Source organism: Protomyctophum parallelum (assembly GCF_964188405.1).
Source record: "Protomyctophum parallelum genome assembly, chromosome: 7".
Lineage (NCBI taxonomy): Eukaryota > Metazoa > Chordata > Actinopteri > Myctophiformes > Myctophidae > Protomyctophum > Protomyctophum parallelum.
Window position 1 is genome coordinate 22,702,385 of NC_139705.1, and position 12,410 is coordinate 22,714,794.

Below are 12,410 nucleotides of genomic sequence, written 5' to 3' on the forward strand. Positions count from 1 at the left end.
TTAACATTTGGTTCAAGAATCAATAATGTGATACATCGTTTATACTTGACCAAAAGTGAAATGGTTGAATTAAAAAAGCCATGCACCCACATGGGTGCATTCCAGAAGATAGATAAACTAAATGATTTGGTTCTGCAGGACAAAGCAAAAGCTCACTTGTCAGCACGCACTCAATTCAATTCAAAGGGCTTTATTGGCATGAGAAAACATATACGTTTACATTGCCAAGGCAAAAAGTGGAACAATACAATCCAAACAAAATATATGTACAATTGCAAGTCAGAATCTCCAATAGATCAAATTCTATGTACCTAGATCACTCGATGCATGGGCTAGTGCAGGAATACACACAATGATTATACTCACTCCAGCCTACATGGCGCATATATACTCTACCTGTAAACTCTATCAATGCATTCCTGGATCCCTACGCAACGGTACTATAACATCCTATCCGTCGGGGCCATTGCGTTACTCTCAAAACCGGTGAGATTGAGTTGGGAAAGTTTTCTTTTATTGACATGTATATATGCTATATTGCTAGGAGAACATGAGTTGATGGATGCCTGTACTTACAATGAGCTGAAGGGTCTATTTTACCCCCGTTCCTGCATGAGAACGGAAACCGCAGGTAGGCATCGCATTTGTGGGGGTTGCAGGCTGGTGGTACCCAGAGCCCCAACCAACCACTCCCCCCAACCTCCCATGCAGTCAAACTGACTGCCTGCAGGGCCTGCCTGCCATGGGACAGTCGTTGCGTCTTGCTTGTCTATATGGGGCTCTTATGAATGTAATTATTAGGTATAAGTGACTTGAAATTGAAAGACGTATGTACGCATGTCCTCAACGAACATCGTCAGGACTTGTGTCAAGCAATACAAAAGTTGTGATGCTGCGTATAGGGTAGATATATATCTAACATCATGAATGTGATGCTGCGTATAGTTCCATCTAACATCATGAATGTGATGCTGTATATATATAGGGTTCCATCTATAACATCATGAATGTGCCGAGGAAGTCACCTTATTTATCCACTTCATTTCATTATTGATGAATGAATGAATGAGTGAATGAATCAGTTACATTTTTGGTATAAAAATGCGTCTTGTTTGTTGTTTCCTTTGGCGAGTTTTCGACAATTTGTATGTTTCTTGTTGCTGCATTGAAGAAGAAGAAAAAACAGACCTACGTGAAAGTAAAACATATATCGCTGACGACTTATTTTTAACTTTGACGTAAACTGTGTTTACATGGAGCAGGCTATCTTAAACAAGAGGCTCACTGCAGAAAGGAAATATGAGGGTATAGACTATTATGGGACACACACACACACACACACACACACACACACACACACACACACACACACACACACACACACACACACACACACACATGTACACACACACACCGACCGAAAAACACAAATTAATTGACACATATAGTCAGCTAAACGCATGCATGTAGGCTAACCAAATGTAAAAGTAGCCTATATTGTGTAACAGGTTATTTTCAGGTGGGTGTATACAAACGACACATTTTAAATATTTAGTCCAGATTGTTAATGATATATGCACAAGTTATTTGCCATAAACCCTTAATTCATGCACACACGGTTAAAAAAAAGAAACAGAACTTTCTAAAACGTCCACACACACATTTTTGCGTTACAGGTCTTGTGTGCCAAAATCTCATAACTTCCATGTGGTTTTGGAGTAGGCTACTTTGATTCCTGGCATTGCGTATAGTGCAGTAGAGGAGATGCGCCGTTGTGGTTAAATATTTTACATAAATCTGTGTTTGCTTTGGAAGGTATTCTAGAAACCATTCCAAACGCTATTAACGAAATGCACAGCGCATTCCCTGAAATGCAATACACGCATTCCTTTGGCTTAGATTCATTGGAAATTAATTTAATTCAGTTTTTGCTTGTGTGTATTCTCCCTTCGTCCAATTAGCGACGTATATGCTACGTTTGTTATTTCGAAAGCTTTTGATGGAGACCATCTCATGCATAATGGACTGATTATGACTATTGCAGCACAGTGTAACCTAAATGAAGTAATTATTTTCAAAGTGTCATTACGTTTAGTTTCTCACTTGGCGTCTAAGTGGCCATATATAGCTTGCATGGGCAGTTGAAGAAATGCTCATCACTTTGACATATTTTTTTCCCCTTGGCCATATAGTTTTGCGAAATAACTAATATTTCAAGTTAGGACTTAATGACGTATTAGTTAACAGTGCGTCATAACACATTAAGACATGATATTACAGTAAACACCTTTAGTAGGCCTACTCTACAAGTTCCAGGCTTCATGGAATTGTATGTTGTGAAGGAGCGTCTTTTCCTCCCGCTCCAAACTCATGCAAGTCCTAGTCCTTAAAAAACAAAACAGCAGATTACTTGGAAACGCATGCCCTCTCTCATATAGCACACAACAGATATTTTAGAGTAAGGGTCTTCCTAAATTACAGCTAGTTTACATGCATACTCTAGTGTGAAGTTCATTCTTGTCTGTCTAGACTCTGATGATTACGACCCTGTTTGTCTGCGTTTTTTTTTACCTTGACCTTGGACTTCCGTGCAGCTGCCGTGTTGGAAGAGCCCTTCCATAGTTGTAATTTCCGTGAGACAAAAGAGCTATAGTCTCTGAGACAGTGGTCTACAGCTTCCCTCTCGTGCTGTGTACTTGGAGTATACAAATAACAACGATGGTCTAACTATTTCGAAGCCAAACTGAACGGTCCAAAAATGTTGATAAACCAGGCAGCCTTTTAGCAGAAGTGCTAGCGTACTTTATGGGTGAGTCATAGGGTACACATCACAGAAAAGGTAGCCTATTTTATAGATATTCTGTGAGCCTATCCCAGCGGTATAACCTCTCTAACTCACTCGTAGGATTTCATGTACATTCGTGGGTTTTAATGCACATTCGCACGATTGAAAATGTATTAATATAGTTGGGCCTATTGTATATAGCGAAGGGCTTTTTAAACTAGCAATTGTATTTTGATTATAGGCTATTGGGTTCAACAACTATATAATTAAGCTAAAATGAGAAATTGTCGCGTTTGTTGTTTTCTGAGAATTGGACCCGTCGAAAGGTAAATGGCAAACGTGTAAAATAGGCATATAGTGGGGAGGATTCCAAAGGAAAATATGTTTGCTCCAAGCGGATGTTTAATTGAACAAGGTAGACTTGACACACTCCAGTCAGTGTGTGAAAATGGTCCCTTGTTCTTCACTTATAGCATCCATCCACGGGAGTGATATATGAATGAATATTGTTCATATGGTGAAACGGAGCATCGTGAGAAATGAGGAACGTTTATTGTTTTAGTTCTCCCTCTCAAATGATCATTGAAAAGGCAACTGGGCCTGTGCGCTGCATGAAGTATAGCCTATAATGGTCGAACCAAAAACCACAACATTTTCATCCCAAACACTGCGGTTCTGCCGCTATGGCTACATAACCTGTTGTCGGCTACGATACGGTTATTGTGATGTGATTATAGCGGCGCATTAAAGATGGCACACACGGTCTCCTGTCTGAAAGGTAATGTGACACAGTAAATAGCATAGGCTCTATTCCTGCTGTAACCCTCATCTGCTCTTGTTATGGGCTTAATCGGTGGGATAACAACGAGTCTGATTCATTCACAATAAAGAAGTCTTGGGTCACAGGCTTGTTGATGTATAAATATCAACTATCAACTCTATATATACTAGCCTATAATTATTTGACCTGAATGGCTATAGACTTGTAGTAGGTTACATTTGTATTACTTCGATGGCCATGTTAATTGGTTAGTGTTTGGTGCGTCAAAGAGTAATGCAAATATTGAAATGCTATCTTGGACCAAACTGAAGTAAAATGTCGGAAAAATATTCCACGAAAAAGCAACTACCGGTATCCATATAGGTTATTAATATCTATTCGAATTAGTCACTGTCATCCAACACTTTGTGTACGGAATACAATGATAGATATTTACCTATAAATAATTACAATAAAAATAGTTTATACTAGGTATCTTGTGCAGTGGTATCTATATCTAAATACCTGCTTATAGTTTCGAGTCGGAGGGTCCGTATATATGCTATCAAATATTCTATTATAAATATATAGCTTACCATTAAATTGGAAACAGGGATATCTGCTATCCTGTCAAAGCAATTATCCTGTATAGCACAATTGTCATATATATATATATATATATATATACATATATATATATATATATATATATATATATATACATACATACATACATACATACATACATATATCCACACACAGATGGATATCATTTTAAAATATTGGCAAATCAGCATTATGCTTATAAGTCATATTTATACTCTTGGATGTGTTTACCGTATAGGCCTATACTTGCTTTAGTCTATATCTAGGCTAAATCAAGTTACATTTAATGAGCAAAATCGGAATCTAATCACATATTTTCCATGTTTCCACATTTTAGGCTATTATAGTTTGTCATCCACTGGTATAGTCCACGCAGTCGGCCAAATTTCACATATTATTTTCGTTTTCCCAATCTTGGAGCTATCCACACACTCCCCTTTAAGGATGTTCCTGTATGTGATTTTAGCCAATGATATGACTCGGTATTCTCAAGAAAAAGCAGTGACATGTGAGGCAGTGGCTCTTTAAAGGGCTGTGCTGCCCCCACTCACTAGCCCAATCTCGTAGGACTTGTTAGCATATCACGTGCCAGATCCTTAATGAACTGGACACACGGGTCTCGTGTGCGCATGCGCCTGTGTAAAATGTAGTTGGAAATGAGGTGTCCGTCTTGGAGTAGTCGACTTTTAAAAAGCATCGGCAGCCCCTGATATGACGACTTCGCTGGTTCTGCATCCACGCTGGGCGGACACCTTGATGTACGTTTATGAAAAAAGCCCGAATGAAAATAACCAGAATAAAAACCAAACAATGGAGGGACTGAGCGGCAATTGCCCTGCGACCCACTGCAGGGACCTGATGTCGCACCCCGCGCTGGGACGACATTCTGGCAGCATAGCGACCCACCAGGGCTCCGTCTACTCGGATATTTCTTCCCCAGACACCGGCCGACAGTGCCCCGCACCCCAATCCTCGTCGAGTGCATCTTTGAGCTATGGTTATCCGTTTGGAAACCCTTATTACGGTTGTAGATTATCGCATTCGCACAACGTGAACTTGCAGCAGAAACCTTGCTCGTATCACCCTGCAGAGAAATACGCCGAGCCCAGCACAGCGTTGCCCACTGAAGAACTATCTAGCAGGGCGAAAGAGTTCGCTTTCTATCCAAGTTTTGCCAGCTCCTATCAAGCTGTTCCGGGATACCTCGACGTTTCGGTGGTACCCAGTATCAGTCATCCTGAACCCCGGCACGACGCCTTGATTCCAATGGAGGGCTATCAGCACTGGGCTCTCTCCAATGGTTGGGATGGGCAGGTGTACTGTTCCAAAGAACAGACGCAATCAACTCATCTTTGGAAATCACCATTTCCAGGTATATACATTCATATCTATTATATATATATATCATTATTTTTACTGTAATTCTTACTGAAAATATTTTAACCATTGCACCTAGCATGCCATGCATGACATATAAGCAGCCTATATGTCAGTTGTTTTGGCAAATATTTCCTTTGTTTTGAAATGGCATTAGATGTTCTCTATATATGTTGAGGTGCATTTTAACTTATAACGTGTGAAGGACATTTGTAGAAGAATAACTGTCAATTCATTATTCAACTGTCAATGTTCGTGCTTTATCATTGGTTTTTATGGGCTACAACGTGTGGTTGCGATTAAAAACAATGTCTTGTCCTCGGATGTTATAAGGTTGAGTCCAGGCTCGACCTTAAACATCCCAAAGCATGTACAGGCTAAAGATGAAATCTGTAACAGTGTGGCTTAATAGGCTGTCTCTGATGTATGGCGGTGGTCACTTAACGGTTAATATAAATTCGGTAACACTAGCTTTCGGCATTGTTCTTTTGAAGTCATATGATGAATGCAGTAGTGTCCAAGTCACTTAGTCACGCAGAAAAAAAAGGAGCACCACTGCATACCTTTGCCCCCTATATGATAATATAACGAGGCGGCTACTGTCGTAGGATTGCGCCAATAAATCTCAGAATCTTTGTCAGCAGCATTCTGCAATGTGTGTCCCAGTGAATATTTGCATACGCTACATTTGGACTCGTTTGTGACATATACGTTTAATGCGCATACTTCAACACCCCGTTACATAAAATGTTACATGACGAGTGCACGTCTCTTTATAAATTGGTGTTTGTATCTTCACTATCTTGCATACCTGATATCTGATAAAGGACACATGGGGCCCTGCCAGTATGCTGTTTACAGAGTGTTTACTAGGCTGCCTTCTTTACCACGACGGTTTAATAATCTGCATGCAATTTGTAGGTATGTCCATTTCGGATACGGATAGATATGCGTTTCCTTAACTTCGGCTCACGGCATTTGGCCCGCTTTCTGTGTTGAAAACACGCAAGAACGAGCCACGCAAGAACGAGCCACGCAAGCACGGGCACGAACCCAAACACGCGTGCACACGCACGGAATCACGGTCACGCAGTGCTCGATTGCGCGCACGCACGTACACACACACACACACACACACACACACACACACACACACACACACACACACACACACGCCTTTAGATAGAAACATTGAACAATAAATTCATAACCTCAGTTTTCTGTGCCCTTAACTGCAAAATGTTGGACAAAATAACGGGAATTTCAATTCAGTGGAATAGTAGTCCCTATAATGAATATAGTCCTAATATCTTCAAGGGACATAAGGAATTGTTTATCACTCTAAACTTGAACATATTTGCTAGTAGCATAAGTATTATACAGGAAGTAGGAAAAAAACAACATAGTTCTGTCTCACTCTCACAGGGTATTATCAATTCCCAGGGTATAGCTACTTGTCCTATCATGTTTCTCGCTGACAGAGCTTTGCGGTTTTAACTAAAATGTTCAATTCCCAAACCTTGGACCATGACTGCAGTGCTTCCCAACATTCAACAAACAAGGTTCAACGTTGAGGAGGGAGAAAGAACAACTGTTTAGGAGATAATCAGAAGTTTTGACCATATCGCAATGCACGTATATCTCAATGTGTAAACTATTCTCTATATTTGTTTATTTCAGAAGAATATATAGCCTAGGCTACAGTTTTAGAATGCAATACAGGGAAAAAACAGGCAACTTAATGATGAACCAATAGAATACCGAAGAATTGTCACTCCCCTCGTTGTCATGATAACTGTCAGGATTTGATTTTTTCAGACAGGCGTAACTCAGCAGGCCATCTTCCATCTTTAGAGTTGGACAGTTGGTTAACCAAAACACAGCTTAATATAACGACTTGATATTTTCAAATTCTCACATTTGAACCACAATTTGAACCAACATTTTGAACCGTGGATTTAATACACTTGGCTTCCGTAACAATGGATATTTGATTATTTATTCCGCCAAGTGATTTTACGAAATGACCTGTAGGAGTATTAAGACCATTGCTGAAACTTGAGATTGACGTTTAGTTTCAAATCTGGTTTTGAATGTCCACGATCGAAATAGTTCATTGCAAATTAGCAATAATTGCATAAAATAGAGTCGACTATAAGGATACGCCTATCAAGCAGCCAAGGGGAAATACTTGGTGCGCTGTCGCGACATTTCAGCAGGTGCATACACCTGAGATCTTGATTGTAACGTATATGTTGCGCACACACACGCGCGCGCGCACACACACACACACACACACACACACACACACACACACACACACACACACGCACACACACACACACACACCTGTACCTCCATAACCCATAAACTATTTTGCGTTCACCTTTTATATTCACGAGCACGCGTTGCACCACAATGTGTTTCTACATTAAGGCCACACTAATAGGCAAGCCTATTACATTTATAAAACGACAAGATGATGTTTTGGCACGTATTATTATTATTATTATTACGTATATGTCTAACGGTTTCCTCTTTGTTTGTTTTTTCAGATGTTGTCCCGCTGCAGCCTGAGGTCAGCAGTTATCGTCGTGGGCGAAAGAAACGCGTTCCCTACACCAAGCTCCAGCTGAAGGAGCTGGAGAAAGAGTACGCTGCGAGCAAGTTCATCACCAAAGACAAGCGAAGGCGCATCTCGGCCGGCACCAACCTCTCGGAGCGCCAAGTGACCATTTGGTTTCAGAACCGACGAGTCAAGGAGAAGAAATTTGTCAGTAAATCGAAGACTACCAATCACATGCACACTACTTGACGGATGCCCCGAACCCCTCGACGCTGCAGCTGATTGATGCATCTCTACCCCCCCCCCCCCCCCCCAAAAAAACAAAAACATAACGCCATATATTTACCTCTTACTGAAAGTCATGGCTGAAGAACATTTCAGCTGTTTTCTTTATATTATTTAAGTTCATCGACGCCTCTCCGCCGCCACGCCCCTGTTTTCAGTTTAGAGATCATTGCTCTAAAAACTGTGAAAAATATTGAAATTTTCACTTCACGTTTGTTTTATATGAATGTACATATATAAATATATAATATTTAAAATGATATCTGTATTTCAAAGACACAAGTATTGCGTGTTTTTATTTCTTTCATTTTTTTCCCTCAAGCTCAAATCTCAAGAGGACTGATGACATTTCCAAGACTTGCAACAACAGGCAGACCCAACCGAACCGAGGTTATATACGGTTATATGACATTTTTAAGAAAGATAATTTCCATATGGATATGAATTGGTCAGGGAGAACATAAGAACTTATGAACTCGCGGTGTTCTGCATCCTCAACCCACCCAGAACTCTCCGAAAAGTCTTTGGGACATCTGACGCTATTTTGTTTTTGTTTTGTTCAGTATGCCTGCCAAATTTCAAAAAGCTATATGTTTGTGGGATATGTTTTTTTGTTTAAGCCTAGAGTAAACACAAGGCTGCTATGTTGTTAATCTGTACAGTGCAATGCCATTATTATTTAATTCATATTCACCTATAGTATGACAGGACTGTAAATTGGACTCTCAAAAACCTGTATGTTTTCCTTTGTCCGTGAAGGATAATTCTGTCATGCAACTGGAATGATTGTAAACAATTAAAAGTCAGTGAGTATTACACATAAATGCACAATCGTTTTATTTTGTTCTTTGTTATAGTGTATAGCATTTTTGATCTGATGATGACACGCCTTGTAAGCAGTCTTCTGTACCTTCTACTTTTCGTGCAGTATGTGAACTGTATTGTGGTGTTGAATTACGTACTGGTAACGTGTTTCATAAATAAATAATGACTATGAAAATGATAAAACATTTCAATCAATTACATGGCCTGCTTCTAGGGTTTCCTTTCAGTTTAGCAAACATTGCAGCTTATATAGATAGACCCGTTATCTCCTGAGCCGCTCACGGGTATAGTGGCCGGATGACATGCAGACTTCCCATGCAGTTCGATTCCGTGCTCCCTCGAAGTGTCCTTGAGCAAGACGCTGAACCCCTATAATTGCTCCTGATGTGCAGGTTTGTGCCTTGCATGGTTGTGTGTGTGTGTGTGTGTGTGTGTGTGTGTGTGTGTGTGTGTGTGTGTGTGTGTGTGTGTGTGTGTGTGTGTGTGTGTGTGTGTGTGTGTGTGTGTGTGTGTGTGTGTGTGTGTGTGTGTGTGTGTGTGTGTGTGTGTGTGTGTGTGAGAGAGAGAGAGAGAAAATGGGTGAATGTAATGCACGATCTATGTAAAGCGCTTTGGATAAAAGCCTATGGTGCATTTCCATTTAGTAAGTGCGCCTATATAGGCCTATATTGTGAGTAGACATTGGTGCGGTGGGCATCAATGTCAGTTACCAGCTTGTGAGCGACTGTAAATACATGAAAGTTATTATTATAGCATAATACACATATTTGTGGAGTATTTTATTCAGAATATCATATAATAATGGCAGAAAGGGCTAGTGGCTGCATGTGGCACCTGCGCAAGGGCGGATATACGCGTATAAACATCCGTCGTGATAACGTCTTGTAACATTTAACTTCATGGTTATCAACTGCAAAACGGAGAAAGCTGAAAGAGCGATAGCAAATTATTATTTTGTAGTATACTATTACTGGTTGATCAGAAGATTGACCGTATCCGCCATTTTAGCCTATATATAAGCTTACATTTGTAGAGCTTTTTATGTGGAACGTTCCAGGTGCCAGGGAAACCAAGTCAAAATGTCCGCCCAGGTAAGAAGGGATGCAGGTTGCATCCGTACCGTTTACCAAACCATGCACCACGCTCATTATTATATAGGCCTATATACACAATTTTGATAATTTGATTATCTTTCATGAATTCTATATGTCAATTAACACGGCACATGATTGCAGTGCATGCGAGAGGATATAGTTTCTCACAAGCTATAGCCAATCAAACATGTTCTGCATTCCATTTATCAAAAAAGAAAAAAATAATCCCCTCACTCATGCCAAGGGAAAACGTTTGTTAAACCATTGCTAGCTAAAACACGAATTAATATACTTAAGCGTACACATTAACCACGTGGAGCACTTCCCCGATAAATAATACTTTTTACGTTTGAAGTTGTTTTCTTTAATAAAGGAGCGAATTCAGATCTGCAAGGTTATTTATTTTCCACAATCCTGTGACTAAACGTGGCTATTACAAATATTACAATTAAATTAGCTTTCACCACCCGACTATAGGCTGTTCAGCTTGCGCTGTTGATGATGCGATAGGTTCCTGCACAGGTGTGCAGTAATTATACCAAATTATGCCTATATTGATAATTATATATTAATTTAATAATGTACACACACTTAACGACGCTTAAGTTAGCGTATAGGCCTATATACTCAATCGCAGGTTCTCTTGTTGTGAACAGTGTTAACTGTAGCTACCTAGCAAATTATAATGTAGGCCTATAGATGTTTTCTAGCTCAGTTCTTTAATAGCCTATGTATCTGGGCGAGAAAAGTAATATTCAGTTCACTCTTTCGCTCGTGTGTGTGTGTGTGTGTGTGTGTGTGTGTGTGTGTGTGTGTGTGTGTGTGTGTGTGTGTGTGTGTGTGTGTGTGTGTGTGTGTGTGTGTGTGTGTGTGTGTGTGTGTGTGTGTGTGTGTGTGTGTGTGTGTGTGTGTGTGTGCGCCAATCTGATGTTTTTAAACCAAAAGTAGCAACGCAATCTCAAACTGCAACTGTTATGGTGCAAGTGTGTGTGGTGTTTGTTTCTCACATTAAATCTGATAAATAGTCCACTAATTAAGTAATTGTGTGTGTGTGTGTGTGTGTGTGTGTGTGTGTGTGTGTGTGTGTGTGTGTGTGTGTGTGTGTGTGTGTGTGTGTGTGTGTGTGTGTGTGTGTGTGTGTGTGTGTGCATGTGTTAGTGCATGTGTTAGTGTGTGTTATGGTTATGGTGCAAGTGTGTATGTGTGGTGTTTGTTTCTCACATTAAATGAGAAAATCAGTTTCTCACGATAAATAGTCCACTAATTAAGTAATTCCTTTAACCAAAGCTGGTGTGCGGGCCTTATAACTCCCATTTTTTCACGTCACACACACACACACACACACACACACACACACACACACACACACACACACACACACACACACACACACACACACACACACACACACACACACACACACACACACACACATACACAGGATAGCAGATGAGATATGCATTATAAGCGTCAGTTTAGCCTGTGTGTATTTGTATTGTAATGTTATCGGACCCCCTCTAAAATGAGATGCTGCATCTCAAGGAGCTATCCTCTCAATACATTCTGACCAAACCAAAAAATATATAATCCTGTTACAAGTTGAATATAATGTATTTCACGTTAACCCATTTCTGTTGTCTCTGATTTCTTCTGAGGGTATTGATTGCGAACTAATTTGCTATCAATTTGCCTCGTTACAAATGGAGAATTTCTACCCTTGTGGAAAGTTCTAGTCTCCTGTCTTACCCTTGACCATGACTATGCAGTCACTTTGACCTTGACATCAGCAGCAGTTTGTGCATAATAAATAGGGGGCTGGACACCAATGCCGGCGGTTTGTTTGTAGGCAAACAAGGTGTTATTTCCCTGTCTAGACAGCTAGACTTAATGGCATGCCATAAATACATAAAAAAGGGGAAGTGTAGCGATATCCTCTGACCTGCATTTCTAACCATATAGAATCTGACACGTTTCCATTAAAATTTGGATTCTGTGCGTTTGTTTTACAGAATTCCTTAAAAGAGTGGTTTGCGCTCTGCGCTCATGACTCCGAAACCGCCAATGGTTTCCTGCACTTCTTCATGAGGTGTGTGTTATTGACCACGAAGGACA

The 12,410-nt window shown here is 40.2% G+C and overlaps 1 protein-coding gene across 1 annotated transcript; it reads left to right on the forward strand.

The window, feature by feature from the left end:
• The first annotated feature begins 4,689 nt into the window (after nucleotides 1-4,689).
• hoxc13a (homeobox C13a) lies at nucleotides 4,690-9,404 on the forward strand. Its single transcript, XM_083770070.1, has 2 exons — nucleotides 4,690-5,523; nucleotides 8,084-9,404. Exons 1-2 carry the CDS (start codon nucleotides 4,863-4,865, stop codon nucleotides 8,341-8,343), a joined length of 921 nt encoding a protein of 306 aa, XP_083626196.1. The 5' UTR covers nucleotides 4,690-4,862; the 3' UTR covers nucleotides 8,344-9,404.
• The last annotated feature ends 3,006 nt before the right edge of the window (nucleotides 9,405-12,410 follow it).

Excerpts from the sequence above, each read along its gene's own strand:
- hoxc13a (XM_083770070.1), top strand. The coding sequence starts at position 4,863 with ATGACGACTTCGCTGGTTCTGCATCCACGCTGGGCGGACACCTTGATG. Across the intron at positions 5,524-8,083 it reads TTGGAAATCACCATTTCCAG|ATGTTGTCCCGCTGCAGCCT; the intron begins GTATATACATTC and ends TTGTTTTTTCAG.